Source organism: Triticum urartu, chromosome 1A (genome assembly GCF_056163025.1).
Source record: "Triticum urartu cultivar PI428250 chromosome 1A, HENAU_Tu73, whole genome shotgun sequence".
Taxonomy (NCBI): Eukaryota; Viridiplantae; Streptophyta; class Magnoliopsida; order Poales; family Poaceae; genus Triticum; species Triticum urartu.
The window spans coordinates 40,545,782-40,572,758 of NC_141873.1; the positions used below are offsets into that span (position 1 = coordinate 40,545,782).

The 26,977-nt window shown below is 43.0% G+C and overlaps 1 protein-coding gene across 1 annotated transcript; it reads right to left on the bottom strand.

Moving 5' to 3' along the window:
* Positions 1–764: 764 nt before the first annotated feature.
* LOC125544816 (nuclear pore complex protein) lies at positions 765–12,362 on the bottom strand. The gene is made up of 25 exons (XM_048708583.2): positions 11,983–12,362; positions 10,934–11,250; positions 10,361–10,430; positions 9,993–10,108; positions 9,850–9,881; positions 9,620–9,745; positions 8,610–8,768; positions 8,123–8,215; positions 7,887–8,054; positions 7,614–7,712; positions 7,294–7,496; positions 7,165–7,222; positions 5,164–5,252; positions 4,941–5,072; positions 4,486–4,608; positions 3,992–4,090; positions 3,693–3,884; positions 3,262–3,433; positions 2,974–3,130; positions 2,597–2,799; positions 2,254–2,395; positions 2,000–2,160; positions 1,763–1,879; positions 1,574–1,674; positions 765–1,113 (listed from the first exon to the last, which is right to left on the bottom strand). Exons 1-24 carry the CDS (start codon positions 12,084–12,086, stop codon positions 1,597–1,599), a joined length of 3,210 nt encoding a protein of 1,069 aa, XP_048564540.2. The 5' UTR covers positions 12,087–12,362; the 3' UTR covers positions 765–1,113; positions 1,574–1,596.
* Between the last annotated feature and the right edge of the window lie 14,615 nt (positions 12,363–26,977).

Here is a 26,977-nt window from a genome sequence, read left to right on the forward strand (position 1 = left end):
GAACCCCAAGACCAATCACTACATCATCATTAGACCTTTGCTAAAGCCGCCAATTCATAGGCCAGAACGTCGCATTTTCTGCTCACTTTCCTAATATGCCGTGCATCAAACTTCCGGAGTGTAGACTTCACATCCGCAATGATAGGGAAAGCCGCTGATCGATTCGAGCTGGCAGGGAGCAATTCATTACATTACTAAAGGCTGAACAGTCAAACTTCAAGAACGACTGGGCCACTGTACCTCTCGGCTCATCACCTCCTTCAACGTAGGTATAGTGACGATCGTATTTGACTCTACTGGTGCTGATGTGTTAACTTCTTATCTTCTTTCAGACTATTTGTGTCTGGCTGTGTGCATCATAACTATGTAGGTGTTGTTTATCATGTTTGTGTTTGACTGTGCATCTTACTCCCCGTTCCGAATTACTTGTCACAGGTATGGATGTATGTAAATGTATTTTAGTTCTAGATACATCCATTTCTGCCACGAGTAATTTGGAACGGAGGGAGTAACTATGTAGGTGTTGTTTATCATGATTTGTATCTACCTGATGCTATATTCTAAATTAATAAAAGCACCGTTTATGGGAAAGAATGGTTCCTAATCGTCGCACTCACCAGCATATTGGTACGCTTTGTTTTGCTTAAGCAACTTGGCAGAACACAGTGACGCTCACACACGCGCATACACTCACCACCCATGCTAAACATCTGAGCTACACTCACCACTCAACTTGACAGAACACAGTGACTTGAACGCAGGTAGACTGTCAGACAGGTTCCAGCACTTCCAGCACAAGAAACCTGACCATCTGAGCTACGCTCAATTCACATCGCTCAAGATTTCTACAACACCATATAATCTGAGAAATTGGAAGTTACATTGACATGGTCAATCAGATTGGACGCCTATGATTTCTTACATGAATCATCCAGGGACATTTGTCTGTTAATGCAAATCTTGCAGCAACATTCTTCTCCTTCACCTTCAAATCTTACAGGAAGAAGTTCTTCGCCTTCGTTTGCGCCATGGCTATTCTGTTCATTGTAAGAACATGCCAGTGACAAAAGGCAAGACCTTGGAAGAGATTCAGGCTTCAATAAACTGCGGCACCTGAGTGGTTTGGAGAAAGTTAGATTACACATTTTTCTTTGCCCGTGCAATTGTATGCAATGTGTATCAAATCTGTAGCGAAGATGTGATCAGGGCAGCTAAGAAGTGCAGAGGATTTCCATGTTGGTGACTTGATGTATCCTTCAAGAAGACTTGCAACTGCCTCCTCTTCTATTAGATTTACCAAAACCGTATGATATAATAATCCAACTAAACCGTATGATATAATAATCCAACTAAAGTGAGTTCATTTGCGTCTGCTGATGCCATCAGCTGAGAGCAAACAATTACAAAGCAGTAAAGCCGCAGTGCTAAGCATCAGATAGGGTAATGTAAAGCAGCAGGCAGAATATGTGGTATTGTGAAGTTGTGACTGATCAGATTAAAAAAAACTGTTTCACAGTGCCAGATATACAAAAAAATATATCAGAAACACCCGAGTTACTTTCAGGTGACACACCTGATAATTTAAACATGAGTGGCTTAGCCATCAGCAGGCCTCTGCTCTTCCTCAAGCTCCATTTTACATATGAAGCACTCCCTCTCAAAAATCAGGAACTCCTGAGTAAGAAATTTAAGACACTTGCTGATATTAGGAAAGCTCTGCGCTGCAGTAATTAGATGAACAAACTAAAGAACGTTAAGTAACCTGTAACTGCTGCTGGCTGAACAAGTGCATCATCCCAGAATCTGATGAAGCAACTAACTCGATGAGTTTATCACAACGATCTAGAGAATCGCCAGCTTCGGAAAGGGAGATGGATGCCTACAAAATATTAGCATCTGATATTAATATACCATATGTACTGAAACAGCAAAACAGCAACCATTTCGCCTATATTCAATGTAGCAGGCAGATACTTGTAGAATCTGTTTACAAGATCACCTGCATGGAGCGTAGAATTGTTTCCGGCAGGCAGCATCTTCGGCAAAGCCCTCGAATGATATAAGCAGCAGTACTTTCAACCGAACCATTACAATCAGAATACCAAGCATCAAGTCGTGAAATTTCCATTGAAACTCCAGGTTGAAACCGATTGAGTTCACCTACAAAAATAAATTATCGATATAACTATTGCACAAAATATTATTTGCATTCAAGAAAAACTGAAGCATACTATTGTTCTAAATTTTAGATACCTTTAAAGCCAGCGGCCATAATTGCAGCAAGAAGACCTCCATCATTGGCTTCATGAAGCCCAAACCCATCACCTTCTGTTGCTAAGCAACGGAGCGCAACTTCAATACAGCAAGGATCTTTAGACGAGACCTTAACTTCCACCTGTCCATGAATTACACAGTCAGAAGTTGCAGAAGCAACCGTGACAAACAATAACTAGAAATTGAAATGTAAGAAATTGAAGTGTAAGCTTTAATAATCCTTAATAAACACCAAGGCATGGTCTGTAATGTACAACACTTCATATTATATCTTGAAGCATAATATCCATATGGCCTTCAGGAGAAGAGAGATGGACTCAACCTTCAGCTGACGATGCAGCATATCCTCTTCGCTGACAGTTGAATAAAGTGCACTAGTCAGAGCCGTGCATGATGTTGCATCTGGTATCATGCATTCCCCAGAAGGTAGACAGAGTATTGCCGTTGCATGCAACTCAAGGAAAACAAGCTCTGATGACTCAAATGAGCTTGTCTCGACAGCATTTAACCATGGTCTCTCTTCCCCTGATTACAGAAAACCAGAAAATATAAAATAATGGCAACAAGTTCACCACCGTATACTTTCACATGTTTGGCGGTTTAAAAAGCATATTTGTAGGCTAAAGGGCCATATTGATATAAACATTTATTTGTTTTCGAGAAAAGAGGTTTGTGTTTCGATGAAAGTTTACTACTTACTTTCTAATAACAAGAATGCTAACTCCAGTGTTTGTGTTGCTGCAGCAACAGCTTGATCCTTTTCTTCTGCCGAAAGCATTTCAGGGGGAACAGAAGAATTCTCCATCTCGCATCTAAGCCAACCCCGGTATGTTGCATCCAGGGAGTAATATTCGTGCTGTCTCACCACAAGAGCAATTACTTTGTCAAGAATACCAAGGTACTGACTAAACTCTAAAGTGGAAATACCAGTACTGGAAGCATCAAGAGAAGAAGCACAATACATTAGGACAGGAAATGAGATCTTACCCAATCTTCAAACTCTTCTAAGTTATCAGACACCTCTTGATCTTCCAGCGAAAATAAATTTTCCTTTTGTTTCAATGGTTCGGCAAGGATGGCAAGCAACTTATGTGGTCCTACTGGTAGTTCAGGGACTCTCCTCATTGATATTAAGGAAAACTCTCTGAATAGTGTGTTGCTGATGAAAAAGAAATTGATGGTAAGTTGCAATGCTACGAAGTATAAAGGAGGATAAATATCTTGTTTCATCAACCAAAAATAAGTTCCACTCTCACAAAGTGAGAAAAATAAATGAGTACTGTTTACAGATATATTTCAGCAACAAACATACAGACGCAATGCAATAAGAGAATAAATGTTTCCAAGACCATGCAGGAGGGCTGCATGTATGACTAGCAAAGTTTTCTCTGGCACAAGAACAAATTAGATATAGTTACCTATGCATCAATGCCCGTATCAGAAGTTTCCCTGTGATCATCTCAAAGCCTGGAATTGAGGATGGTGGTGTGAAGCAAAGCCACTGAATGATCATTGCCTTCTGAAGTGCTTGCAGGTGATGCTGTTCCACAACATCAGAAAAATCTTCACTGTACTGATGGGGTTTTGTTTCTCGAGACCTTGAAAGAACTCTGCACTAAATTAAAATCTTGTCAGAACATGTCCACAAATAAAGATAAGTTAAATATGTGAAATTTGGTATATTCCATTGTTATATGTATCCCCACAATCACCGAACCTCTCAATTATCTCTTCAAAACAAGCCTTGGATGCATCTCCAGATGAGAATGGCAGATACTCCACAGCAGAGAGGAAAAGCTTGTACATGGTATGCAAGCTGTTGCAGGAAAAAAAAAAGGTGTGATGCCAGCCAATTGAAGTCTTGGAAGCAAAATAAACCATCAGCAATAACACATTTGAGAACATTTCAGTGTGAAAGAACAACAACATTCCCAGCACAATTTTTATGGGTAAACATAAGCAGTTGAACATGCAAGTATTGTGCCTATTATACTTTCTATGGAATTGTCATAAATCTAAGGCTAAAGGGAGCTGCACCGAAGACACATAGCTCACAAACTAAAATCTACTGGTAAATATTAGAACAAACATGAACAGCAAATGACAGGTACATCATGCACTAATATGTCACAAAAGATTACAGAATACTAATATATGTAACAATTCCCGGATTGCAAAAACATAAAAAGGTATAATCACATGAAGTAATACCTGCTATTTAACCTTAGTTCCATCATGTCCACAAACAAATCAATGCAAACATCACGTTCAAGCTGAGAGGCATATACTCCAACCAACTCTTCCTGCCCCTCTGAAAACAAGTATCTCACGTACCTGGAATTAATCATTAGTTTTTCCTGCTGTGAAGATTAAGAAACAGGCAATGTACCAACATAATATGGACAAAATAGGAATAAAAGATTCATCTGAAGATCAATGACCAAGCTTAACCTTTAGTTAAGAGAACAGTAGAAATAATGGAGTAAGCCCTTGACCCAACAAAAAGAAAGAAAACTACTTATGCAACTGAATACTATTAATAAAATTATATTAACCGCCACCAGAAAGACCTTTTTTTTAACCAAACAGATGCCATTTTAACATGACATTGCTCCAAAAGGCTAAAAAGGCTCAAAGCCACACAAAGATTAGTAAACAATACGTACATGTTGATGATGAGATCACCAACAGTAACCAGCTTTTCCTCAAACTCGTCTTCCATTTCATTGCTGAGAAGGTATCTTAAAACAAGAACAATATGTGCCCCAAAACGTATCATGTCGGAATCATCACGGGACCTAATTGGACCAAGAAGTTACTCAAAAGTTAAATAATAAAGCAAAATTAAATATTGGGGTTATCTAAACTAAAATCATAAAAGGCAGGTACCTCAAGACGTTTTTACCCTCTTCGATGGAAGACAACCATGACCATAGAAGGTCAAGAAGATGAGCTAAATTTCCACTCATTAGATTCATCTACCAAATAAGTAAACATGAAATGGTTAGGCAAGTGAACGATCATAAATTCAATTGTACAGCTATTGGAGAACTCCATTTACATGGAAAGTGGTTCAAGTATTTGTGTTTATTCCAGTTAATAGCATGAGTCACCAGAATGTTTGATTGAGTCACAATTTTTTTGCAAAATACAGATTTAGTAGAACGTTAACTAAGATAATGTTTAAATACTTGGTTTTCAGATTAATCATCTACAAAATCAGAAAACATGTCTAAACTAGTCATCAAACTGGCAAATTGTACAGCAACTGTAAATTACTGCCAGTTTCCACTTATCTAATGTCAAGTAAACGAGTAAATTGCAGAAAACCACCAGTGTGAGGGCTAGGTTAGCAGAAATCACTACGTTACAGTTTCTTGGCAAAAAACACCAACTCTCTCGTAAACAATTTGCAAATACCACTGATCCGCGGATCGGGCACCGATAAGTGGATTTATGACAGGTGGGGCCCGGTTTTTGCCGACGTGGCGCTGTCAGCTGGTCCGACAGCCGTTAGACGCCGTTAGACGGCGCCGTTCGTTCTGTTTCCTCTTATCCCCCGTTTCCCCCGTCTTCTTCCCCCGTTTCCCCCGTCTTCTTCCCCCGTTTCCCCCTTCTTCTCCCCTGTTCCCGGTCGTGCGGCGCACCGTCCCCGCCCCCCATCGCAGCCATGAGTCCGGCGAAGTCGAGAGATGCTGGCAGCGGCGCCCAGCCGTCCACTGGCGAGATGTGCGGGAGCTCGAACCCTACGAAGGCGACGGCAGAAGAAGAGGAGGAGGAGGACCCGCAGTATTCGGTGGAATTCAGGGCGGCCAGATCTTTCGCCGCGGCGGTGAAGGCAAATCCAGTTGGAAGCCAGCACATTGCTTCAGCTTTCGGCGGCGTCTAGTGAGATCCCAGTCCCAATCCCCTCCCCAATCACATTCCCCTTCTGTTGCTAGGGTTAGGGTTAATGTAGTTCTAGGGTTTGTGTGTGTTATAGTTCTGTAATTAGAATGATATAGTTCTTTAATTAGATGCTTACAACTAGGGTTTCTGTAAATAAAAGGATATGAATTGTTGCACTCAAATGATGTTCTGCTCTGGTCTGCACTAGCTTGCTTCAGTTTCCCTTAAGTACTTATAGTGCACTATTGTATTATTATTTGCAGTCTTGAAGATGAGGTTTGGGAATTGAGGATGCATTTTCATGATAGAGATAATATTGAAAGGAGTATGATGATGTCAGACATCACATATTACAATTTGGTAGCACTGATGGAGACAGAAGGGTATGGTTTTAGAGATTATATGTATTATGTGAGGGACCCTGGGCTAGGGATTGAAGGAATGGAAGAAATAGATGATGATGATAAGTGTGCTCGCTGCATTCTGCCGTCGTCAGAATCAGAGCTGATGTACTGCCTAGTGTGCTCGCTGCTGTCGTCGCTTTCACTCCAGGACACCATGACGATGCGGCGGCGGCGGCGCGACGCGGAGCGGCCGGCGAGCAAGAACAGAGCGAGAGCGAGAGCGTGCGAGAGCAAAGTGAGAGTGAGAGTGAGAGACAGAGGAGTGAATCACTTAAGTTCACGTGCAAGAGCGCCGTCTAACGGCGTCTAACGGCTGTCCGACCAGCCGACAGCGCCACGTCGGCAAAAAACGGGCCCCACCTGTCATAAATCCACTTATCGGTGTCCAATCTGCCGATCAGTGGTATTTGCAAATTGTTTACGGGAGAGTTGGTGTTTTTTGCCAAGAAACTGTAACGTAGTGATTTCTGCTAACCTAGCCCTCAAACTGGTGGTTTTCTGCAATTTACTCCAAGTAAACTATCCAGCTATACTAGAAAACATTAAATGAACTTAGTAGAGAAATTCCACATTCTTCACTCTTGGAAATGTATCTTACCTCAATTTGTCGATGCTGCTCCCGACATGCTCGAGAAACAGTTTCATGAACAAGGTCACTGCATTGCAAGTGAATAATAAGCAGGCAAATAGTGTGTGGAAGTACTAAACAATGTTAGTACAGCAGTACCTTGAGTGGAGTTTCTGCAGAAGTGCAGCTATATCACGAGGTTGCTGATCAAGAACATGATATGGCCAATTTTCTGGGCCAAGCTGGGTTCCATTCATATCATCATCAAACTCTTTCTCTTCTGGTCTGCTGGTTTGATATTGAGATAATTCTATATCCACTTTAACATCTAGCCAGGATTTAGCCATTGCCCAGCAAGCTGACTAAGAGATGGAAGGAAAAAGATGCATCACATGGAGGTAAGAAACCAGCATCAGAGTGAATAACATTGGATCAGATTAGAAAGGCAGGCTTAGAAATGAATTGAATAATATACATACCTCCCAGTCAGTACAGATTGGCAAGGTACGCTTCAAGTTACTGCACTGTAAAGCATATACAGCCATCTCATACTGGCCACCATCGTGTTCAGCAATTTTCTGCAATAGTATTATTAATTTAGAGTTGAGTTTAACAAAGTATTAAGTATTGGCAACATATACACACATAACTATTTTGAAGACAAAACCATTGTAACATTTACAGAACCACATTAATATAACAGCAAAGCGCAAAGCAGCATAGTTCAACATGAGTACAGCACGGGAGTTTACCTCTGAAGCACAATAGGATGCCCATTTCCAAAGACGCCACTGCCGTCCAATACCACTTTCCAGTTCAATTGCTTGTAGTGTTCTAGAATTTCCATTCTTGAGCATGGCCTCCAGGGAAGGAAACAGATCTATGCCACCAAAGGGGCAAAGAGTGGCAGCTCTCCATGACTGAATATACTGGAGGCGTTAGCATCATACATCATAAGAAATACATATGCCTATACAAGCTGACCAACCTGTCCAGCAGATCGGCACAATTCACATGCCTCTTCTAATCTTCCAGCTCTTAAGAGAGTCCAGATATCTTCTAAAAGCAATTCGTCTTGCTTCTGCTTACACATAAAGGAAAGGTGAGTTCTGATTTTACTAGAGGCGAATTCTAGTTACTTCACCAGAGATGATTAATGAGAAGAGATCTTTAACAACTGAAAGAGATTTGTCTTCTTTGTAGTGCTGTTAGTCCAGTAATTACTGCTTTAACATAGTAAATAATTAAATTTGAAGGTTAAGTACTAGACAGTTATCCAAGGCATCCTCTTAAAGTGAGATTATGAGGTGAAAGATGGCCTATCTCACATTAAAGAGTATCAAAAATATTCTGGAAAGGTCAAGTAGAACCAATTATAATGCATACTTGCAGCATTTTAAATATCATAATAAATTATTAGCAGCTTTATGAAAGGATCTTTACACTGTATTCGAAATAGATACCAAATAGCCTACCTTGTCATCAGGAAGAAGTTGGGCTACTTCACGAGTTGGAGCATCAAAATCCACATGCTTCACTATATTAGAATCATTATTCCTTCTCTTTAGGTACCTCTGTGTACGATGCCAAACGCCAGAACTTGGTAGATATGAACCAACATGAGATCCTCTCACCTACAGAACAGAAATATAACACCACAAGAAATGTGTGTACCTCTATCATCAATTTGCTCATGAATAGCAAGTTAAATACTCTGTTACTCCATAGCTCATTGTGTGATCAAAACAAAAGCAAGGTCATTCAAGGAAGAAAAATAACTACTGAAATTTAGATGATCAGGATAGATCTTTATGAAAGAGCGATGTACACATGAGATTTACTGCCTCCATCCAGTTTTATTAAGCGTCTTCCATTTGGCTTTTGTCCACAATTACAAGGCCCACACTTTCTTCCATATACTTTTCTTCAATTTTCCTCTGTTATGCACCGGTTGCATGCCATTAATGTTTGTTTGCATGAAAAAGTCGGAATGACGCTTGTATGCACTTACTGCCCCTGCTCTGGCTGCCTGCATTCTGATTTCAGTGCCCCAAATGCAGCGCCTGGAGGCAGAGTGACATTTCACATGCATGCATGCATTTCCTTTCACAGTTTATTTGATGCTGCTGGTGTTATTAGGTGATGGAACAGAGAGCAGTTGCATTGAATGTATTGACAAATATTAATTAGGGGTAATTTAGACAATTCTAGTACCGTGTTGATCATTGTTCCTTCTATATTCTTGTTCAGAGGGAGTACATTGTAGCTTAATACCTTTCAACTCAAATATTTAAGTTAACATATCGTGGAGAGATGTATATGCTTACTTTGCTAATTCTTTTATTGATGGAACTTCGAGAATCTATATTACCTAAGGCGAGTTGTTCCATTCAATCAATCATGTTCCACCACAGGGCTCCCACGTATCAAACAGGAAATAGAAAAGACTAAAGTCTTAGTAAAAAACATAGCATGGTTATCTTACCTTTCTCTCCAAATCAAGACTTTCAGAAGCAAGTCCTTCAAGCCAAAGTACAATCCGCAGACACAATTGTGCTGTAAGATCTGTTGCAACATAGCGGCAAGCCTCCTGATGGGATGTAGTTGGTGACTGTCAACAACATAAAAAATATCCTTTAGATAAATTCACAGATACAAGCACATGAACAGAAGGAAAAGACTTTTAAGACATTCACAATTAGAAATGTAGCTTACCATGAATAGTCCTTCAGGAAGCTCTTCATTTGCTGCAATGTAGCACATGGAATTTCATGCACGGTGTAGCAAACAGTTTACTTAGAAGAACGTTGATTTATAAGCCACTGCTACTTCAACTGACTTATCATAAAAGTTATTACCTTTCCCATAGAGGTACCAAAGAAGTGACCAAGAAGCAGCTTCATCCAGTAATAGCTGTGATTTTTGCTGCATAAGTTTATCCTCCACCATCCGAACCTTTCCTGTGGTGGCATACCTGAAAATTAAAAAGCATTCCCACATTAGCATCCACAAGCTACAGCACAGGCATCTATTACCTTGGAAAATAAAGTACTTGGAGCATAATAATTATTCATCTTCACATGATGAAAAAATAATGATTGTAGTGTATATCAGTAAAGTGTAATGTGGCAAAGAGTTGCATCCAAGAATTGGTCAGCAGTAGAATATGCCAATCATACAAAGTCATACAATGGAGCATTATTACTAGTGTAAGGCAATATAAAACCTTAGTGACTCTGAAGCGTTTCTACATGTCCTCTCAAATTGTAAAATCACGTCTGGGAAGGGCATCAATCCTGCAACAGAAGAACACATCAGTAAACACAAATAACCGCAAGGATATAGCTAGATAATATGTGTTCACAGATTTCTGGTAAGCAAACAAAAGTACAGGTTTCTCCATGCTATTAATCTAGTACTCCCTCCGTTCCATAATTCTTGTCGTGGTTTTGGTAATAGATATGTGTGCGCCAAGTCCTCTGCTCTCGGGAAAAAAAGAAGAAAAAGGCACATTTCCCTAAAGTTGAGAGCATGACTCAAGCATCTTTTACTTCACTATTCACTGCTACTTGAAGATTTGTGCAGCTTAGTTTGTGGGAAGCCTTTTTCACTAACTTATTGGTTAGAGAAAATTAAACAAAACAAAAGGGAACGCGATGACATGGATCATATACAAACAACGGCTGATAATAATAATAACTACAATGTGTAAATACAATATTCAAATTAAGAACTTTCAGCAACGGCAGAGCATGCTAGATTATAAGCATCACTGCCCATATGGCATTGCCAAACTGACCTTGTATCGCTGAATCAAGAAGGGATGCAAACGTTGTAAAAGTTGTTTCTCCTTCTCGTGGCATATCGTCCTCCAGCTTGACCAGATTCAATGCTGATCTTGCCACCTTCCTACCTGAACCACCATCCAGCAGTTTCGGTCCATTCAAGCCATCAATGTCGGAATAATCAGCAGCCTCCTGCTTGACTTCTTCAAGTAGTAGACCAGCATTGGGCCGCCTAGGTATGCTGCTTCCATCACGCAACGCCCTTGCTTCTGAGAATCTGGAGACTGAGGTCCCCAGCATTGGGGAGTCATTTGAAGAAGATAGTCTCTTTCTGAGTAAACCACAAGGGAAAACAACAAAATCAGCTAGGGCAGCAACTAGTCCCAGTAGAAATACTGAAGTGGCATGTTCTCACATTTCACAAAAGTAGGCTACATTAACCCTTCCAAGAATGTTTTTGCTACACTAGGTACTGGCACTGAATTGCACAGATCTTTACTAGAATACAACCTGCTCGGACATCGAGCACTTGCAAGCACCGAGGTGGGTGTTCCATGTGGTCACAAATACTAAACACTTAGTGTGCATTGCCAATATTGCAATATCAACCCACCAATAGGGTTGTCTGCTTGTCTGGTGTGTTCCGGCCACCAAATAACCGAGCCTTACCCAGGCACGCTCCACAAATCCATCCAATCATATGACCGCATCACGACAGGGCTGCTAAAATACTTGAGAAAATGACTAACACGCCGCGATTATCCAATCGCAGCGGATATTCTAAAAATGCTGCCAGGGTGGGATGAGCAGTGAGTAGCATATGGCCTGATTCAGCGAAGAATAAACCATTTGTACCGAACATCTGAGCGTCAACGACTGAACTCTATCGATTTCCCCACTCACTCTGACTCCATTTCGCCACTCGATTGGTGGCGCGCCACCACGCTCGCCTCGACTGCTCTACCGAACCACCCGGGCTAGCCAACGCCAGCATTCGAGCTCGAGAAGCGGAAGAGGAACCATTCATAAACAAAAACGAGGAAGAGGGGCGCGCATCTCTCACCTGTAGCGGCGGTACTCCTCCCGGAGGCGGGAGGACTCCGGGTCGAAGTAGCCCGGCGTCGACATTGGCGGCGGGGACGGAGACGGCGACGGGTCCACCTCCATGGACCGGCGCGGCGTGGATCCGGAGGGGTTAGGGTTTTAGGGCCCGCTCGGCGGCCCTCCGCTCCCCAGAATCCTCAACTCCACTGCACGGTTCGCAGTTTTGCTCGGAAGCCAACTCCGCTCTGGCGCCCGGGGTTTATGTCGTTTCTTCTGTTTTTTATGGAGTGGAGAGATGGCGGCCGGAGGCGGTGAGGATGGCCGGTGTTGGTGCGGGAGGTTGGGCGGCGCGGCGCAGGTTCGGGCAGGGGCTGGGAGGGGAGGTGAGGGGAGGAGGGGATTGCGGGCCGAGCGAGGAGACTGTTATGACACGGGCCACTCCTGGACGTCGGCCTAAGTCCACTAGACGGAACCGAATGATGGCCCGTGAATTCCAGGCCCAGAAGGCGACCCAAGACAGAATCGCTGCGGACAAAAGGGCCCGAATCGTATTTTTTTTCTGGCCGGTTCTTTTTCCTGTTTCGTTTCTGTCCGGTTTTTTATCACTTTGGTATTACTATTTTGCTTTTGTTTTTCGTGGATTTTTCCCAGATTCCTGACCTTTTTTAAAAATTCGTGAATATTTTTTAAAAAAATCGTGAACTTTTTCAAATTCATTATTTTTTTCTTAAATTCATGAAATTTTTAAAAATTCTTTTTTCCCCAAATTCGTGAACTCTTCCAAATTCATGAACTTTTCTAGTTCATGAGATTTTTTTAATTCCATTAATTTTTTTCAAACTCCTGAGCCTTTTTTAAAAGTCCAAAAACATTTTTCAAATTTGTGAACTTGTTTTCAATACACTTACTTTTTTCAAATTTCACATTTTTTTAATCTGTGAACATTTTTTTCTAATTCGTTAACTTCTTTTCAAATTCGTGTACATTGTTATGGGATTTCCTTTTTAAAAAATTTCACAAAAAAACTGTCAAAATCAACGGTCAATAACCCATGGCCAATGGTTAGCAGTCAGTGGTCAACAACGAACCCTCTCTCGCGTGAGCACCCACTCGCTCACCCGCGCGTGAGAGCCACTGCGTTGGCCGGCCCACGATTTCTCTGGTATGAGGGCCGGTTGCGTTACCCGGCCGGTGCAACGAGTGCCAAGGAGGAGGACTCATAAAAGTGTGAGGAGCTGGTTGTTAGCCTAAAAAAGAGGAGGAACTGGTTGTCAATGAACGCAGAGATGACCCTTTCTTCCTACCCAAAATGTATCCGTTCAATCGTGTGCATACATTTTTGTTTTCCTTGATGAGTACACCGTAGTGGCGCACATACTTTATCCGGTTCACGTATAAGATGTTTTGAAAATTTCAATGTGAACTAGCTACATATAGACTGAAATGAGTAAACGAGCACATTAAAGGAATGTTCGGTAGTCCTCACTAGCAGAAAACTCCTCAACACCGTCGGTCGTAGCTGGCTGCCAGCTTCTACAAGTGTTGGTCTCATATGAAAGTAATAGTGCACTTGCTTATTTGTTTTAGGTCCCCACGTGTAAGTAAAAGTATACTCCCTCCGTTCGGAAATACTTGTCCAAGAAATGAATATTTTATCCATTTCTTAGACAAGTATTAATATTCATTTCGTGGACAAGTATTTCCGGACGGATGAAGTATTTTTGCTTATTTATGTATCTTGAAGGATTACTAGTCCTACATGTGGGTAAGGGTGTATCTTTTGTTGATAAAGATTGTTGGTACCACAAATGAACTCATCACCAACTCCAACCTTTATCATTTATATTAATATAAAAAGACTCAAAGAGGCAGATCCAATTAATTTCGTATATCAAATCATGTCAATCCAACGACCTAGACTGCTTCAATGTCAAGCGCTCAACACGTTTAGCGTGCAGTTAATTTCATGCCAAATATAATGCTAATCACATAATAACACGCAAATAATATCCTACTTAATATCCGCATGCACTTAATATACTTTTAAATTAACGTGCATTGCACGTACACATTGACTAGTAACTAGGAAAGACAAGGATGGTTTAGTATGGCCAGTAAGTGAACAACCAAAAAATCCTGCACCTGCGAACCAACCTCTGGTTGAGATGGTTAGGTGGACAGTGGTATCCCTAACCCACCAGGGTTCAAATCCTGGTGCTCGCATTCATCCTGGATTTATTTCAGGAATTCCGGCGATACGCTTTCAGTGGGAGGAGACGTTCCCGTCGACTACGAGGCGCCTACGATGACTTCGTAAAATCTCAAGATGATATGCCGGCTCAATCTCTCGGAGGTGCTCATAGGGGTAGGGTGTGCGTGTGTGCGTTCATATGGGTGAGTGTATGCGCGTTTTATATGAACGCTTGCGTCTGTACTGTGTTCAAAAAAAAATTCCTGCACCTGAGAGAGTTTTTTTTTTTAAAAAAGAGAGCATTGTTGCTGGAGTATTTAGTTTCCGTTCACCGAAAGCAATTTTTTTAATTGCATTCATGAAGCTTCTTGGTAGGCCTGGGCATTCGGTTAAAACCAAAAATTCGGTTAATGCCAATCGGTTTATTTGTAATTTTGGTTAAAAAATGCTAACCGAAAATGGTAGCATAAAACAATAAAGCAAATTTTCGGTTAACCGACAAATTCAGTTCGGTTCACGGTTTACACCGAACGGCTATTGCATGGTTGCATGTCCTATCCCAGGCCCAGTTCTTTTCAGGCAAGATTCTACAGAATCAGGATTCTGAAAAATTCTCCCAGAATCTGTTGTCGAGTTCTTTTCAGAGATTGTAGTTTGAGATTCTAGAAGCTGTTGTGTGTTGAATTGTCTGTACTACCCTTAGACAGAATTTGTTTGATGAAATGTTAACACTTTGTTGTTTCTAACAGTAAAGAAAGTGATTTAAGAATGTCATAAAAAGTGCTAAATATTACAATCGATTTAAAGTTTTTTTCATTGCAGAAAGTCCATAAACTAAAAATATGAATAATCTCAAAATGTTCATCACGTAACTTGCTATCATGGATACGAGGGAGTTGGCACCCTCGCATGCTCATTTGTGACACAATTTGTATCAAAAACCTCTGACATTTTTTCCTTCTCCGCTAGTGGAGCATACCGGAACTTGGCAGCTTCTGGATGTGCCTGTAATCATAAGCCACCGCATTCTAATATCAAACTTAAGCATCTAACATTATAATTCAACATATTTCTGATAAAACTTAAGCATCTAATACCGGAACTTGGCAGCTTCTGGAGCATACCAGGTTCTTTTACTTTCTCCATCTAACATTATAATTCAACATTATCACATTAGCATTGACATCAACAAGCATCAAAAAAATTTAAGCATCAATCAAATCCATCCATCTAACAAACTCAAGCATCAATCCATCTACCTATTTTATCTATCAACAATAGCTAGCATCAATTCAAGCATTATTCAAGCATGAAGAAATAGAGAGATGCAAAAAGGAGGGCTCACCGTGAGTGTCAGCGTCGAACTTTGAGGGACGGGGCTGAGGGCCGGGGCGGACTGAGGGGCGAGGAGGAGCTGAGGAGGGAAGCTGGCCGGCGGGGGCGGGGGTGGCGTGGCCTGGCCGGCGGCGGCGCGGCAACCCTAGCCGCTGCCGCGAAGCTGGCGGGGCGGGGCGAACTGCCGGGCGGGGAGGGCGGGGCGGACCGGGCAAGGGAGGCTGGCCGGCGGGGGCGGGGCGGCTTGAAGCTCCGCTGCCCCGATGCGGTGCGGGAACTGGGAGACGAGCGAGTGGTCGGGTGCGTCCGCTCGTTTCGGGGTCCTGGGCTGGACTGCGGGGTGGCATTTTGACCATAAATACGTAGTACAATAGGGGTACAACTATACTTCGAAACGTTTTCTTTGGTGGGACTTGCCAGAATCCAGAGATTGTGAGAGAAACCAGATATTTTGGGATTTTGGGATTGCACTAGGATTCTGGAGAATCCGGTTGAGATTTTGGAAGTTCAATCGAGTTCTTTTGGCTTGGGATTTTCGAGACCAAGATTCTCCATAATCTGCTCAAAAAAACTGGGCCTAAATCAGTAGACTTGTGCTGCTCTCTGGCGCTGTACGGTCAATCAAGAAGACTATAAAAACAAGTACGTGTATATCTTGGGCTTTGGACTTTGCATGCAGCCGAGGAGGCCTACAAAAATCACGTCTCCTTTTGCACGTGGGCTGCTAGCTCGGTCCTTGACGATGCGAGGCCTACTTAGTAAAAAATTCAATGAGTCAGAGGCCTTTTTAGCATCGGGGACGTGGGGATTCCGGAATCGTGCGTGACGTGATGTGCGTGTGCGGCCGTCGTTAGGCTGTAATCCACGAGTATGGCGTATATTTCGGTTTCATTCGGTTTAACCGAGGTAAACACCAAACTGACCGAGTTTTATTCGGTTATTAAAACTAAAAAGCGAATTTGCATGTATCAATGGTAAAAACCGAAAATTCGGTTTTTTCAGTTTCGGCATCGGTTCGGTGTTCGGTTCATCGGTTTTTATGCCCACCCCTACTTCTTGGTGGTCGGTGCCGACGCGGTTTAATTTACCCTCTACAGTAATTTTACCCTATGAACATTGCACTAGCTCTTGTCTGGTTTGCTTTGTTCTCAGCTGGCTTGGATCAGGGCCATCACTATTGTGATGTTTGAACTTTGAAGTGTTCGGTATCAAGAGATACATATGAAAGTACTTGTTCATAAACTGAGCGACATGTCAATTTTTGGAGACTTGGACTAAGGAGCAGCTTGGTTCATGTCCTGAACTCCACGCCTGGAAAATTTTGCTGCCTGGCCAGGCGTGAGAATCTGAAAAAAAGTTGCCTGGTCAGGCTAGCATATGGAAGGAGTGTTTGGTTCATAGTCTGGCCTGGTGGATTCTCCCGTCGCTGTTTGCTCCCTGTTTGCCTCGTTTTCAGCACCACATCAATTAATATATGCAATTACTTCCATGCTGCTGCACCAGGCATGTCCAGGCATCCAAAAAAGGACGCCTGGGACCAGGCTAATCATCTTGCCTCGTTTTCCACCAGGCTAACTACGCCGTTTCGTTGTCCAGGCCAGGCGTACTTCCTCTTTTCGTGGACATCAACCAAACATGCTGCAGGAAATTCCAGGCAGCCTCCAGGCCAGGCGTCACCCGCTGTGGACACGAACCAAACTGCCCATAAGTACCAATCTACTTTATTTTCTTCGTTTGACATTTGGTGAGAGTGTTGCATGATAATTCGGTGCCCAAATTGTTGTTGAGAACATATAACCAATCAGTTTGTCGTGTATTCTGTCATTGTGTTTATCGTTGCCCAAAGGCCTGTGGGTGAAGGACACGGCGGATCGAGGCACTCTCCGGGGACATTTTAGCAAATGCCCCGTATGAGTTCAGCCATTGATCATATGTCCTAATTTGGTTCACCGTCGATCATATGTGGAGGAACCGCAAATTCCAAGTCCACACTGAGGAAATCGCACCATTTGGAGCATCGCCAGGACGTCTATAGCTTCGGTGAATGATATATTCACTTCGTCCAGAAATACTTGTTCTCAAAATACTTGTTTCTAAATTTATTTTAGTTAAAGCATCTCTAATAGGCGCGCAACGTGCGGCACGCTAAGATAACTTTTACAGCGTCGAAATAGCAATTTTTTGCACGCAGCAGAGCGCTGGCTCCAGCAACCGCTGCATAATATTGCGTGCGCAAGCAGCTCCAGCAGACGCGGTAATATATAACGCTCGCGCCAAGCAAAAAACAACATTTGGACACTCAAATAGAGCCAAAAAAATCAAACACATAAAAAATAAATCAATAATAAATAGTTCAATTTATTACAACTCAAATAAATAGTTTCTTTTCTAATAGAACAAACAAATAGTTCAACGATACAACATCAAACATAGAACATCACTAGTTTTGTCAGCCATTACATGCCCACCACTTCTCGTTAAATCTTTTTGAAGATCATCATGCGTTTCGGCACGTCGAATGGCATGATAGGAGGTAATAAATCGGGCCACCCTCGCAGCCCTCCGCCGCACTCGCACGGGACGATCCAAGAGCTCATACTGAGAATAGTCTAAATCTTGCCCACCCTCATTCTCAATGATCATATTATGCATGATCACACAAGCGTACATAATGTACCGAAGAATTTTTGATCCCGAAATCTAGCCGGTTCTCTCACAATAGTAAATTGGATTTGCAAAATTCCAAAAGCTCTTTGCACATCTTTTCTAAAGCCGTCGCCATTGTGGAAATCAAGATTTTTTTTACCTTCCAGTTTTTTCAACGGCTTCATAAATGTTTGCCACTTTGGATAGATGTCATCCACAAGATAGTAGCCATTCACTACTAGGGAAAACCTTATACATAGAATCTTATCAGCAGCGCGGTTTAAAATAAGGCACTACTGCTATTTAGAAGTAGCGCGCATAAAAAAACAGCGCTGCTACTACCCACGTAGTAGTAGGGTGTTAGCAAAAAAGAGCGCTACTACTACAAATGCCACGACGTTGTCGCCGGAGTAGGTTTAGTAGTGGCGCCTGTTTTCTAAAAGCGCTACTGCTATTGAACTTAGTAGCAGTGCTTTTCGCCCACCCTCGCTGCTGCTAAGTTTAGTCCACTCGTTGGAACTAATTTAGTCCCACCTCGCTTCGCGAACAGGGTGTTTACCACCTTAAATACGTTACTTCTCAAACCATCACAATCACTTGGCCTTCATTGAACTCTATGTGTAGGATCGGCCGCAATAGAAATCTTCGCCGATTCTTAAACCGGGGAAGATTCCTATTGACAATATAGATTCTACACAAAAAGATCATTGATGATCAATGTATTTTTGATTTTTTTTGCATGCTTAGCCTTAGCAGTAGCACGTTTTCCCACAGGGCGCTATTGCTACTGGGTTAGCAGTAGCGCTGCTCTGGTAAAAGGCGCTACTGCTATGGCGTTTAGCGGTAGCGCTTTATCCCAATGCGCGCTGCTGCTAAGCCCATCATATCTTCTCCAACCAGTCGCCCCTCACTCTCCCCTCTCCACTCCTATTCTCACTCTCCCGTACGTTTCGCCGCCACCGACGTTCGGCCCTCCCCCACCGTCGCATTGCCGTCGCCCCCAAGGTATCCTCTCTCTCTCCTCCTTCCTCCGGTCTCCCTCTGGCGGCCCTCCTCCCTCCTCCCACCACCACCTCCTCCTCCCTCTCTCCTTTCTCCGACGGCCCTTCTCCCTCCTCCCACCAACTCCTCCTCCCTCCCTCCCTCCTCCCCCTCCAGTAACTGCCTCACCTCCATACGCCACCCTCCTCCCTCCTTCCCCACTCCATCTCCCGCCATCTCGGCATCCTCCCTCCCTCCTCCCTCCCTCCCTCCTGCATCCCTCCCTCCCTCCCTCCCTCCTCCCTTCCTCTACAAGTTTGTAATTAGGTATATAAATAGTTTTTTTCTTTTTCGACAAAGGGTGGATTTTATTAACTCAAAATGAGCATCAAGAGGATACAACACTATGAGCACACACCCGGCCTCTACATAACTAGGATGCACACAGCCAACACCGACACACAAAAACACCGACAACTAGCAAAGTCATAATGACCAAAGCTATATGTAGGCGAGAAAAAAAAGGCAAAGCGATCAAATCCGCGATGACAAACTATAGCAAAAACCGTATCCGCACCAACCATCTCATGACTTCACACAGACCACAAAATTCTTCAACAGCAACGCCTTAAGGAAGGGAGCGACGCTAACGTAACCACCATCACTGAATCCAACCGTCAAGGCTAGAATCTAGGTTTTCACCCTGAAGAATCAATCCGAGGATATTCGAGCAATGCCTTCAACAAGGTAACAACGGAAAAAACGTCGCCATTGCCAGGTCAAACCTAGGTTTTCACCTCGAAACTCAAGACTGAGTGCATGTAGCACTAACATCAAAGTCACTAATGTGTTGTCGCCACCACTTTTGCACGATCCTAGCAGATTACTATAGGATCGAAAGTATGTCTAGAGGGGGGGGGTGATTAGACTACTTGACCAAATAAAAATCTAGCCTTTTCCCAATTTTAGTTCTTGGCAGATTTTAGCTATCTTAGCACAAGTCAAGCAATCTCCACACAATTCAAGCAAGCATGCAAAAGAGTATATGAGCAGCGGAAAGTAAAGCATGCAACTTGCAAGAATGTAAAGGGAAGGGTTTGGAGGATTCAAACACAATTGGAGACACAGATGTTTTGTCGTGGTTCCGATAGGTGGTGCTATCGTACATCCACGTTGATGGAGACTTCAACCCACGGAGGGTAACGGTTGCGCGAGTCCACGGAGGGCTCCACCCACGAAGGGTCCACGAAGAAGCAACCTTGTCTATTCCATCACGGCCGTCGCCCACGAAGGACTTGCCTCACTAGCGGTAGATCTTCACGAAGTAGGCGATCTCCTTGCCCTTACAAACTCCTTGGTTCAACTCCACAATCTTGTCGGAGGCTCCCAAGTGACACCTAGCCAATCTAGGAGACACCACTCTCCAAGAAGTAACAAATGGTGTGTTGATGATGAACTCCTTGCTCTTGTGCTTCAAATGATAGTCTCCCCAACACTCAACTCTCTCTCACAGGATTTGGATTTGGTGGAAAGAAGATTTGAGTGGAAAGCAACTTGGGGAAGGCTAGAGATCAAGATTCATATGGTTGGAATGGAATATCTTGACCTCAACACAAGTGTAGGTGGTTCTCTCTCAGAAAATGTGTATTGGAAGTGTAGGTATGTTCTGATGGCTCTCTCCACGGATGAAGAGTGGGTGGAGGGGTATATATAGCCTCCACACAAAATCTAACCGTTACACACAATTTGCCAAACTCGGTGGGACCGAATGGTTAAACTCGGTCAGACCGATTCAGCAAACCTAGTGACCGTTAGGATTTTCGGTGGGACTGAGATGCAACTCGGTAGGACCGATATGGTTAGGGTTAGGGCATAACGTAATCTCGGTGTGACCGATTACACAAACTCGGTGGGACCGATTTTGGTAATAAGCTAACCAGAGAGTTGGTCAGGCAAACTCGGTGGGACCGATTCGCTCATCCCGGTGAGACCAAAATGTTACAAAAGGGAAACAGAGAGTTTACATTGCAATCTCGGTGGGACCGATCGCTCATCTCGGTAAGACCGAAACGTTACGAAGGGAAACAGAGATATTACAATCCCATCTCGGTGAGACCGAGATCCCTATCGGTGAGACCGATTTGCCTAGGGTTTGTGGCAGTGGCTATGACATTTGAAACTCGGTGGCTCCGGATAGAAAGAATCGGTGGGGCCGAGTTTGACTTTTGGTTTAGGTCATATGTGGATGTGGGAAGGTAGTTGAGGATTTTGGAGCATATCACTAAGCATTTTGAGCAAGCAAGCCATTAAGCAACACCTCATCCCTCCTTGATAGTATTGGCTTTTCCTATAGACTCAATGTGATCTTGGATCACTAAAATATAAAATGTAGAGTCTTGAGCTTCAAGCTTGAGCCAAAATTTTTGTCCTTAGAATTTTGAGGGATCCACTTTCCTCATCCATGCCATGCCATTCATTGAGCTTTTCCTGAAATATTAATCTTGGAATAATGTTAGGTCAATGAGCTATATGTTGTTAGGAATTACCAAAACCACCCAGGGATAATTGCACTTTCAATCTCCCCCTTTTTGGTAATTGATGACAACATATAGATCAAAGCTTCGAAAAATGATAATAAGAGTGAAAGATATTGTCGCTTTGAGAAGTATGTGAAAAGCAAGAGCTCCCCCTAAATTTGTGCATATCTTAAGATTTGCTTTGGACTGCAAATGCACAATGAGTTAGGATCATGGGTTACTCTTCCATGTCACATACATCTTGGTGGAGCGCTCAAAATGATAAGAATTAAATACATGCACTCATCACCAAGCAAAGTGAATGATCATATAAGGATAAGTAAGATAATATCATCTAACAAGCATAAGTGTAGCTTAGGATCAACCACATGATCATCGATGTCTCACAGATAATAGGATAGTATTTCAGGCAATCAAAAGACAGACAAAGTTCAACCACCAAAGCAAGAGAGAATAAAAAGCAACGCTCTCTCTCGAAGCCTATGATCTATACATTTTTCTCCCCCTTTGGCAACAAGTTACCAAAAAGTTCATAGAAAATGCATAGCACTAGAACGTCTCTCAAGTTTGGTCTTCAGGTGGTGGTGTCCGGAGAACGCCAAGGACGAAGGCTTCAGTTGATGTGGATGGAGTTGATGGAGTTGGTGCTGGAGCTGGTTGCGCTGAAGCTGTAGCTGGTGCAGATGAAGTGACTCTAGTGTCTGGAACAGGCACTGCACCAGACCTTTGAGCTCTAGGCACTCTGGCAAATGCATCAGTGGTTGTCTTGCCCTTCCTCTCCTGCATATCATCTTGAAGTTGCTCCACAACAGCCTGAATCTCAGTTACCTTCACATCCAAGTCATAGAATTTTTGCTCCACGATTCTTTCCAAGCTCTCATGGTTTTGAGTCAGGGTGGCCAGTCCCTTCTCAATCCTCAGAGTGGATGCAATCAGGTAGCCAAGCTAATCTTGCTTGCTTTTCAAAAAGTACTTAGATGCCTCCCCTTGAGTTGGCATCTTGGCAGCCTTCTCTTTCTTTGCTTTCTCCTTCTTCTCTTGAGCTTGTACTGATGATGGTTCATTCTCATTCATCACAACTTGATTGTCCTCAAAGTCAGGATAGATAGGCAAGTATTCCTTATCCAACAAGTATGTGCCTGTGCCCATCTTTGAGTTTATCAACTCCTGGATCTGTGGGGCATATCCACAACTTCTTTTCTGGTCAGCTGCAGTCCTCTTGATAGTCTCAACTATAAGGCTCATGACCTTGAACTTCTGTGGCACATCAAATATATGTAGCAAGTTAATTGCATGGCCTCTGATCATTCTGTGATCACCAGACTTGGGCAAGAGAGTGTGCCTAAGGATCCAATTGATTATAGGCAGCCCTGACAGCAAGTGTTTTACTGACCCAAACTGGTGAGTCTCAAGATCATCTTCAAGAATCTCCTTGTACATGTTTGCCATAGAGTTGTGATCCATCTTCTTCTTGGCATAGACATCCAAGTCATCTTCTTCTTCCTTAGGAGCATTGATTAGATTTGCCCATTCCTCAATAGTTGAGTGGTACCTTGTACCTTCAGACATCCATACTATCCTGCCATCTGGATAGAAGTGTGTTGTGGAGTAGAATTGCATTATGAGCTCCTCATTCCACTTTGTGAGCTTCTGCCCAACAAAGTCTGCAACTCCACAAGCACTGAAGCTGTCAAACACACCAGAATAGTGTTCCTCATTTTCTTGATATACTTCCAGTCGACCCACCTCATTTCACACACTATAGGCTTCTTGTCCAACAACACTGTCTCATAGAAGTCCTGTTGTTCCTTTGTGTGGAACCTGTAATCAACAGAAGTCCTTCTCCTGGTAGCATATGGATATGTCTCTCTCCATAGCCTCAACCCTGAGTCTCTCCTGATCTTCATGTTCTCAGTCACAGGATGAGCATCATTGTGGTCTAGAATCTTGGGTTTGAGCTTCCTCAGGACTTGTCCTTCATCATCTTCATCAGCAGCAACTTCAGGCACTAGGGCCTTGTTCTTCTCAGCAGCTGGTATACTCCTGGTATTCCTCTTAGGTGCACTCTTGGGTTTGGAGGCTGCTTTGGGTGCTTCTTTGGGCTTTGATGTTGCAGCCCCTGACTTTATAGCATCACCCATTAGCTTTTGTGCCTTGGGTGCTGGTGCAGCAACCTCTTCTTCCTCTTCCTCTTCAGAATCTCTCATGATTGAGGATCTCCCAAGCACTCTAGCAGTGGTCTTTTTGATCCTCTCCTTCCTCTTCTTCCCTTCCGCAGAAGCCTCTTTGGGTAAGTTGCTGGGACTGCTCCTGCTACCATCATCTGAATTGCTAGAGGGACTAGTGCCCTCACTTAGGTGAACCTGCTCCTCTGACCTGTTGTGGCTGTCACTCTGATCAGACATATTGCAAACACTGACAGCAGACCCTGTGAATAGATATAGATGAGATAGAGTGTATGAGCATCACAAAATGCAGAGGTTTTCGCAAGAGAATGAGTCAAAAACTTAGTTTTAGTTTTCCACAGAAAGCATTTCGGATCAACCGATTTGTAAACTCGGTGATACCGAAGCAGCTGTTGGAACCTAAACTAGTGAACTCGGTCAGACCGAGTCACAGTTCGGTGGCACCGAGACTGCTAGGGTTTCACAAAGTCCTGAACTCGGTCACACCGATTTGCAATTCTCGGTCAGACCGAAAATTACATGTGCAATGGCCTGAGCCGAATCGGTGGTACCGAGTTCCACAACTCGGTGGGTCCGAGATGGTTTCGGCGGAAACCTAACCCTAAATTTTCAATTCAACTCTAATCTACGGAGTGTTTTGACTGGATAAGATCGTTTCAATCGTGGTAAGAATCATAATGAACACAATGTGCTAGGAATCGGACGGGGATAGCACTGTGATCGAGCCCATACCCTAGTTCGGCGATGAACTCGCTACGGCGGCAACGGGGGGGAAGAATTCCGTTGATGGCGGCGGAGATTAGCGACAGGAGGCGGCTGGCGACGAGGAGGACGATCCGGAGACCCAGGAGGCAGAGCGAGCTATGCGCGGGCGAAGGGGTTTCGGAGAAATTTCCAAAATTTTGCCCGTGAGTATATATAGCCCGACCCTGTCGGTGTGACCGAGTGGAATAACTCGGTGGCACCGAGATTCATAACTGCAAGCAGTTACTGGAACTCGGTGTGACCGAAAGGTTCAAATCGGTTGCACCGAGATTGAAAACCTAGATCGACTTAGTGATCTCGGTATGACCGAAATGGATGAATCGGTCAGACCGAAACGCACAAAGAAGTTTTGGAAGTTTAAGTCTATGACGAATCGGGGACTCCGAGTGCTCCTCACACAGAGTGGTTCGAATCTGACTTGATCAAATTTTGTGATGTAGCATGAATAGAGTTTGAGACGAGAAAAGCATAGATAGCTAGAGAGGGTTCTTAGGCATTCTTGTCCATCCACTTGGCAAAAGAAAAGAAAACCAATCAATCAAAACAACAAGTGGATGTCCTCGAATGAGTAAAATATGCAATCAACATGCTCACACAATAAAATGGCAATTGAAATATGTGGCAAAGCATGCACAACCAATTCTAGCATCTATCAAACAATTGGCGATGACTAGGTCATCTATATATGAGTATATTGACTTAGGAGTCAAATGAGAACATTTGATCATAGGTCATACTCATCGTTTAAGCACAAGTGGGGTTACCACTTTTACATAAAGCATTTGTTGTGTTCACACCATTAGAGTTGCTTTAGCTCAATTCTTAGAGTAAAGCTCCCCCTAGATGTGAGATCCCCCCTAAGAGGGATGAACTAACCTTGGGTTTTGTCGATGATGACTTCATGTAGATGTTGAAGATGTGGATGCTCAATGTTGATGTAGATCATTTGAAGCTATCCATTGGAGTGAGTTGCACTTTCAATACCTACACGGGTTAGTCCCACAAGGAACAAACAAGGATATCCATAGACATAGAGTGATGCACACACAAGATGATGTCTATGAAAGTTTTTAGGTTACCTTGTCCCTTGTCTTACCAACAAGAGGGTTTGTGACTCCTTGAACTAGTGCAAGATGTGGAAGTTGATTGCACTTGTTCTTGCCAAGATGATAAGAGTGAAGTATGTTGGCGGAGTCACCCTCAAGAACTCTCTAGTTCTTCTTCTTCGGGATCCACACCATCTTGATGGGAGTCCTCGGTGTTGTAGTTGTACTTGATGAAGCGGAACTTGAAGTAGTCTTGGGAACCCACTTGACCAAGGCCGTAGGAGCTTCTTCAAATGCATCAATTTCCTCTTGAAGCTTGTCCTTGCCTTTTTTGCTTGTGGTCTTGTGGTGGAAGATCATCTTGAGCTTGTGTCCCTTTGAGAGAAGTAGGATCATACTTCTCTTGTTGAGGAACAAACTTCGTCTTGGGGTATTGATCTTCTTCCCACTCAACTCCATTGGCATTGAACTTTCGTTCAAAACCAACACCTTTATTCTTCCGGTGCCTTCCTTGCTTGCGTACAATTTCCTCGAATTGCTTACTTCCGGCAAGGCTCTTGTAAACCCCTTTCTCTATAATTCCCTTCAATAAGCTATTTTCTTGCTCAAGTGTAACTTGGCTAAGAGAATCATTAGTGGAATCAAGAGAACTACTAGAAGCAACAATATTGGATTTAGCATGATTATTGTTACTACTAGAGGAAGAATCTTTCTTGTTCTTGTTACTAGACTTGACTTGAGGCATGTAAGTGGATAAGAGTAAACGCTTGGCAATGTAAGAAGAACTTTTCTTGCGAAGATCATCATTGATTGCTTTTAAGAACTCATGCTCTTGCTCAAGGTTGAGCTTTTCAAAGCGTAATTTCTCATGAGTCCTTAAAAGTTCTCGATGATCTCCTAAGATAGTTTCACGAGCTAACTTAAGAGTGTTTAGTTCTTTAGTTAGAGACTCAATCTTCTCCTTATCATTGTCATTCGTTTTATTTTGATTAGCATGATTAATTGACGTTTCATCATAGTATTCATCACTAGAGTTGTCAACAAGTAAATCATCATCACCTAACAAGTCATCTTCATCACTATTGAAATCAACATACTCGGGGTGTGATACCTTTGGGCCTTTAGCCATGAAGCATGTTCCAACTCCTTCATTTGGTGAGTCAAATATGTCGTAGGAGTTGGTTGTCACAAGTGCTAGACCGGCAACACCTTCATCTCGAGTATATTTGGAGTCGGAGTGATAGCTTCTCTCGGAGTGGTTGTCGGAGTCGGAGCCGGATACCCATTCACCAACATGAGCTTGATGTCTTCGTTTTGTGTAGCTCCT